The sequence below is a fragment of the Oreochromis aureus genome, linkage group 3 (assembly GCF_013358895.1).
Source record: "Oreochromis aureus strain Israel breed Guangdong linkage group 3, ZZ_aureus, whole genome shotgun sequence".
Classification (NCBI taxonomy): Eukaryota; Metazoa; Chordata; class Actinopteri; order Cichliformes; family Cichlidae; genus Oreochromis; species Oreochromis aureus.
In genome coordinates this window covers 53936430-53943920 of record NC_052944.1, presented here as the reverse complement: position 1 = coordinate 53943920, position 7491 = coordinate 53936430, and the positions used below count along the sequence as shown (strand labels likewise).

At 36.4% G+C, this 7491-nt stretch overlaps 1 protein-coding gene across 1 annotated transcript; it reads right to left on the bottom strand.

The window, feature by feature from the left end:
- Positions 1–639: 639 nt before the first annotated feature.
- LOC120434501 (low affinity immunoglobulin gamma Fc region receptor II-like) lies at positions 640–6396 on the bottom strand. The gene is made up of 8 exons (XM_039602675.1): positions 6280–6396; positions 6016–6060; positions 5543–5812; positions 5198–5458; positions 4857–4955; positions 4686–4733; positions 3350–3415; positions 640–2080 (listed from the first exon to the last, which is right to left on the bottom strand). Exons 1-8 carry the CDS (start codon positions 6323–6325, stop codon positions 1974–1976), a joined length of 942 nt encoding a protein of 313 aa, XP_039458609.1. The 5' UTR covers positions 6326–6396; the 3' UTR covers positions 640–1973.
- Positions 6397–7491: the final 1095 nt, after the last annotated feature.

The window sequence follows — 7491 nt, the reverse complement described above, 5'->3', positions numbered from 1 at the left end:
GTTCACTATAGTTATGACTAAGTCACAATTTCAGCGGTTGGATTTCTTGCATTCATTTTTTGAACTAAGCTAAAAAATTATAATTTTTTGGATGAAATAAATAGATGTAAACAATCAGATCATCCACTTCTACACTGTATCTGAAATATTCACAGATACTGAATATAGTCAAGACTAACTGACTCTACATTAATGCTGCTCTTAAACCAGCGGTATCTGGCACCCTCAGTGAGCAAAGTCACGTTGAACATCAGTAGTTCAGTACATCGAGTCTGCATTTGGTATTTAATTAATATTAACTTTTATTAGGGTTAATCATAAAATAATGTTCTTTCTGCAAAGGTCCAAGTGGCAGAGATGTTGATAATGTTGCTTCTTTTTCCTCCTTCAGTCTCAGTACTCTCCACTGTCATCTGTAATATGTTTAAAGAAGCAGGATGATCCTGCTGGTGTTGACCTATTAATTTTGCTGCAGCAGTCTATTTTCCATTTTATGCACAATAAAGGACCCCTTCACAATAAAATACTACTGTTACTGTATTCAAAGAACTGTAATCTGTTTGGAAGGATATAAAAAGAAACTGTATCTGAAACAAAGAAGATCCTGTTTATTTTTCAATTCCTTTATTTGATGATTAAACTAAACTAAAATAAAACACTACATGTCCATGGATAACATCTATGTTGAACAAGTAAAGAAATAATAATAATGATGAGAAGAAAGAACATTACAAGATCATAAGGTTACAGTGTAACCTTGGTTCTCTTAGTGAGAGACTATCTCTCCACCGTGAGGCCGCTCGGAGACGCGTTCCAATCAAACTATCACCAGTTTCACGTCCGCACAGCTGTTTTATACGTAAGCTGTGGGGTGTAGCCGGGCGTGCCGCAGTGTCTTAAAGAAATATCCACACGCCACGACCAAGGGGGGTCGTACCCCGTACATATGGAATATGTATCGGTGGAGAGATAGTCTCAATATGCTAGAGAACTCAAAGTTTAGCTTGAATCAAAGACTAAAGAATAAACAGTTAAAAGTACTGTAGAATCAGTTTGGGCAGTTCTAACATGAAGTGGTGATGCATTCTAGACATTAGGGGCAACAACTGGAAGAGCTCGGCCACCTCAGTTTTTAACCTCAGTTTTTTCTAAGTCTAGATCTTGGATTATTTAGGATCATTTCATTGGATGACCTAATAAGAGTGTGACCATGAATATCGTCAGACTGATGCAGCGGTGTCAGCCCATTCAGAATCAGGATCATAAAATTAATTAATTAAATCTTTAAAAGTGTATCCTAAAATTGACAGAAAGTCAATGAAGGGAGCCTTGAACCTCAAAAATGACTTCAAAATTATGAGGATGGAGGGTTTTGTCTTGTGAAGACCAAATGCTATGTCCTCATGAAGTACACAGACACACACACCTACACACACAGTACTTGGATGCAGGGGGCACAAAAATCCACACAGAATAAAATCAAAGCACTTCATTCATTATATTAAGTTATAATGATATTAATAGCTGATTTGTGAAATATATCATTAGCAATAAATGAATTATTTTATCCACAACCATGTTTATAGTTTGACCATGCGAACAAGGTTGGAAACATGATGATTTCTCTTTGTTTTTCTGTCTCTTTTTTATACCTTTACTCCACTGGGCCTCATTTGTAACTGAGAAAGAAAGCTCAAAAAAGTAACCTCCAGATGAGCTATTATCTAATGTGATCACCTGTAACATTTGAAACTCAATTTAATTCAGTTTCATTTGTGAATTGACACCAAATCTGAAGTAAATTTGTTTTCACATTTCTAATCATTGTGAATTCTTTACGTATCATTATACAGAGACCTGTAATACAGTAAGCACTTACAAATACACAATACACAGATTTTAACTGACTGCAAAATGATACATGATAAACAATACAGGATATTTCTAAGTCACTTCCTTGTTTTCAGTCTCACTCAGTGATCCGCATGTTTTTTAATTGTAGAATAGAAAGGTTCCTCTGCCACAGGTTGGTAGATATCTTGTGAAGGTTTGTATGCAACAGCAGATTTCATTGTTTCTGCTTTGAAGAGAGATAGAATTGAATATTTTGGTTATCAAAATTGTATGTAATTCAAACAGTTATCTGCAACACTTTTCATCATATCTCTGAAATAACATTGTTCAAATTGTGATAATAGATGCAATAAACAGGAAGAACAATGTAATTACAACATAAATAATTATAACATTATTAAGGGAATTCAAAATAACAGTTTTGGACTTTAGCTGAATAATGTCAGACTGAAATGTATATGATGTGGTAATCAACAGAGGCAAGACATGTAACAATACCTATGTAGCAAAACCAGAAACAATGTGATACTATTTATAGACTAGAATAGAATAAACCTTTATTATCCAACGAATGAGAAATGTGGGTGTTACACAGCTCTTACAGTGAAAGGAATAAAGAAAAAATAGAAAAAAAGACACAAGGTAGTCCTATATACAAAAGCAACTGAAATACGAACAAATAAAATATGTACAGGGTTATGTACATGAGTGTGTGTGTGTTATAGAGTCTGACAGCTGCTGGTAAGAATGGCCTGCGGTAGCGCTCCTTCCTACACTGTGGGTGTAAAAAGTTTACTGCTGAACAATCTGCTCAGTGCTCGTACAGTCTCATGCAGGGGGTGGGAGGTGTTGTCCATGATGGATGTTAGCTTAGGCAACATCCTTTACTCCCCAACCTGCTGAATGGACTTCAGCGGACAGTCCAGGACAGAGCTGGCCCTCCTGACCAGTTTGTTGAGTTTCCCCATGTCCCTCTCTGCCATTCCACCACTCCAGCCCACCACAGCACAAAAGATAGCAGATGCCACCACAGTGTGGTAGAAATACTATGCTAGCAACAAAATAGTAATTTATTTGCAGTGTTTGGAAGTAAACGTTTTTGTTAGAAGGATGGTTTTGTGAAATTATGAAAATGGCTGTGCTGAAACCTGTTCTGTTAGGGTCAAGAAAGTGTTTGGTGGACAGACAAAAGAAGACGATGAGACTTAATGGCGGAATGAATAAGTGTAGGCAAGCATTCAATGGAAGGGGTTAGCAAATGAGAGAGCATGAGGGGGGCATCGAGGAGAGTTAGTGAATCAGCAAGTACAGCGCATTAGTAAGGAAGAAATGAAAGCAGCTATGAAGATAATGAAGGGTTGAAAGATGAGTGGTACTGATGACTTAGGTTTTTCCAGGGGGAGACAGCAGATTTTACTAAATGTTATGACTTATTGCTTTTCTATCACATTATTACCAAAACAGAAATATATGATAATATCACAATGAATCTTACCAAGAGGTTGAGTGCCACCCTGGCCCAAAGAATGATAAACTGGATTAGGACACAATTCAGCTTCATCTGATGGAGACAAACAGTGGGAGTGAGGGAGGAGATAACCATAGTAAAATTCGTGATGACCCATGTATGCTTTTTCTTGTATTTAACAGAACTAATGTGATGTTTTCTGATATTCCAAATTAGGAAACATAACCATCACTGCTAACAGGAAAAGCACAAGCTAGCTGTAAGCTATGTACAATTCCTAAACACACGACTAAACACTCATTACTAAATACTACACACCGTACTTGATTTAGAGATTCACAAAAAAAGTGAAATTGAATCATTTAATTGTTGAGTTTCTGGTGTATTACTTTAGGTCTTTACATTACAAATATAAAGTGCCTCAGGTGACTATTGCTGTGATTTGGTAAAACCAAATGGAATTGAAAAGGGTGTATTTCTCCTTCACAGTTATTAAAATAAGTAAATAAATAAAAACCTTAGTCCATTTATGCAAAATGAAATAAAATACGTTCATGTTTTTGTGTTTTTGTTTTGTTTGTTTTTTTAACTTGTGGGCTTTTTAAGTAATAATTTTCAAGTATGTATAAAATATAAAAAAATATTTCTAATTTACATTAGTTGTAATGGAAGCTGAAGGCATGCCTTGGGTTATAAAACAAGCACAAGCATTCTGACTTGTATGAGCAAACTCATGACCTTCATATTAGATACTTTATCTGAGGTGTGAGTCCAGGAAGTGAACATTCAAACATGCCTTGTTAAAATGTGACACCTAAGTGTCACATCAAATTCCGCAGTTTTTCTTAAAAAGGGTAAAACAACAACAGCAACAACAAAAAACAACCCAAAACTTAGTCTGCCTTGTGTTTTAAAAGCTTTTTATGTGATTTAAGGAGCTTGGACATCTGGACTTCTTTAAGGTGCTTGAAGATGTTCAAGCAACTTAAACCCTATCACATGATAGGGTGGGGCCAGGTTTCACAATGAGCTCACCTGAAACCCTGGCTGATTGTGACCTACACCCATGTTCACACCTTGGCTCATGTGATTAGGTAGAGGATCATTAGAGGGTCCTTTGTCCATCTCGGGGGGAAACTTCCACTGGGTTTAAATCTGGGACTCTCCACCATTTGACCCTAGAACTGAAGAATCTTCTTGGATAAGAGGTGAAACGTCTTCAAGCAACTTAAAGAAGTGCAGATGCTTTTCTTTTCAAGCTTCTTAGACTACGATGACCTGGATGACTGAGAACCTTCACAGACTTTCATGTGATCCTAATAAATGGAGGCTGGCTAGTGCCCCCTAATAGTAGATTTCTTACTGTTTGTGTTCTGTCCTGTTGGATCTTCTTTTGGGCCTGAACCATATGCTATTGACCAGTAGACCAATGCCGTAATAAATAAAAAAAAGAAAAGAAAAAGGAAAAATTACTGCAACAACAGAATTTAAAGTAACTCACATATATATATATAGATGTGTTCCTTTTCTTTACCTCTGTACAAATCTTTGCGGAAGAGATAGAGTCCCATCACCACGATAATCACAATTAGAGTGGTCAGTAAAATAGTAGCAATTATCCAGGGTGTGGAAGCTGTACAGTGAAATGGTAATTAACTTCTTCACATTTGCACAGTGTTTAAAATGTTACAAATCTTGCAGTCAATTTCTCTAAAACATTCAAATAGCCTTCTTAAATAATTGATTAATTAACCCCACGAAGCATAAAAACAGACTTAACAGCTTTACTTAAAATCTTTTTCAGAAAAAAAGAGCATCTTAAAATATTTGTTTCACACATATGTATAAATATTTTGAAAAATTGCTGTTTCTCACCTGTGAGACATGGCAGAGAAACAGACAGCCAGCTCTCTGATGATTCTTCACCTCCTGAGATCTTGCACTTGTAAAGTCCTTCATCAGACTTGGAAACTCTGTGGATGGTCATGTTTCCTGTGACGCTGCTCCCTATGTGACGCCCATATTTATAGAAATCAGCTGCGATGCTGGAGGAAAGCATCTTGTTTCTGCAGCGCAGACTCACATCTTCTCCCTCCATCACAGGAACAGCAGGAATCTCCAGGATCACAGAACCATCTGAACAACAAGTGACTTAGAATTTTAAAATGTTGAACTTGTGTTTGTTTGTGACAAAATATTACTGCCTTCATTCACTCGTACCAGTGACAGTGATGTAGATATTGTTGCTTCTCTTCCCTCCTGCTGTCCCACACCAGTATTCTCCATTGTCATATCTATAAATACAATCAATGGTGCACTGTGAACCTGTTGTTGAAGCTGTTGGTTTCCTACTGGTTTTGTTGCATTGCTTTACTTCCTCGTTCTTCTTATATAACACATATCCATGAGAGCTCTCCTCACAGTAAAAACTAACTGACTCATGTTCAAAAAACTGGGATTTGTTTGGAACAACACGAAGAGAAACTGCATCTGTCAAAAAAAAAAAAAAAAAGATTCAGTTTATTGCTAAATTATCAGATTGCCGGGTTTTAGTTTTACAATAAATGAAAGCTATGATAGCCAATAAAATGTGACTAAAACCAGTAGAGGTGGTGATTGACCTTTTTGGTGTTTAAATAAATCATATTTTTTTCTTATAGCAAAATGATAACAAGTAAACAGATATTACTCACCAACTTTCTGAGCATGTGCACACAGCAGGATCAGCACAGTTATCACTGAAAATACAAAAAAATAGTTACTAAAAGATGACCCTACATCTTCAAACTTGCCAACTCTTAGAGTTAACAGTGCTATTCCTTGTTACATTTCTGAGGTGTCAATAAAGGTTTCTGCCTCGTGAAAGCTTTAAATCATCACAGCATTTTAACAACACTGTTAACCTTAACAAATACTTTATATTTTGATTTTAATGTATAAACTGAGACAGTACTTACACAGTCTGATGCACAGAGCTCTGACCTCCATGATGTCTTGCCACATACCAACCAATAGACGCTTCCTGTATGACCTTTGTGAAACAACTATGTAAAGATTGTAAATAGAGAAGCAGAGCTGTTGCTGTGGTAGGCGAAAGAGAACACAGACTGATGCTTTCAAATCTATTTGTAGCTTTTTAAGGTTCACCTTTGTTATACTTACATTATACCAGTGATGGCTTAGTCAGTCACAGTAATACTAACAGCTTATAACTAAATTTTCATGTAGCACTATAAGAAAGCTCAAGTTGCTTTAAGTCATTGGAAATCACTCACCAATAAGAAAGCACTGACTAAATGAATATTTTGCACCGTGTAGTTGTATAGATATTAAACTGGTGGGACACCAGAGTCAACAACAAAGCTGTGTTCTCACAGTCTCAGTGATGTTTTGCATCAGACACAAAAACAGACTTGAAACAACTCTAAATAGTTTTCAAACAACCAGAGCTGCTGTTATATAGGTTAAACCTCAGTAATTCCATTTATAACCAGAAAGTCACACTAGTGCTCCCTTCAGTACAACATGTAGTCATTTCACATTCACTTTTTTATTCAGGATTCATACCACTAAACTACATCAGTTGTGATTTACAGTGTTGCCAGAGATACCAGAGTTATATTTACATGTGCATACAGGTTTATGCCTCCGACATTCTCCTAAAGAGTGGGTGTTAATATTCAGAGCAAAGCACTAATATTAGCCCATTGAAAATATCCTAACATTAGCAGAGCCACTTTAATGATGCAATGATGTTATCATCAGTTTTAAAAGGTAAATATGACTGGACTGCTTTAAGGATTTCTGTGAGAGATGATAAGGGTTTTGTACATGAGACACAGTGATCTGGATGGTGCCTTTATGAGGGTTATGTTGCCAGTATTTTAAAAGAAAGATGAATATGACATGAGCTTGTTTACAGCTTGACTGCAGAACTTGATCTGCAGCACTTGCATCTAAGGTGGTTTCCATTTCTACTTAGCGCCATGCGCCACCTAGTGACATCTTTGAGTAATGTTAAAGGAATCAGTAAATAAAGACAGAATAAAAATATTATTTGACTCACTTGAATTTTGAATCCCCACTTCTGTTATTTCTCTCTCTCTCTCTCTCTCTCTCTCTCTCTCAATCAATAGCATCATTCTAGCTTTTCATCAGCACCATGGGGA

Bases quoted from the DNA above. Each gene is read 5' to 3' on its own strand.
- LOC120434501 (XM_039602675.1), bottom strand. From the start codon at position 6,325: ATGTGGCAAGACATCATGGAGGTCAGAGCTCTGTGCATCAGACTGT. The intron at 4,734-4,856 runs GTAAAGAAAAGG...ACTGGTCAATAG, and splicing joins CCGCAAAGATTTGTACAGAG to CATATGGTTCAGGCCCAAAA. The intron at 3,416-4,685 runs GTAAGAAATCTA...TGTCTCCATCAG, and splicing joins AACAGGACAGAACACAAACA to ATGAAGCTGAATTGTGTCCT.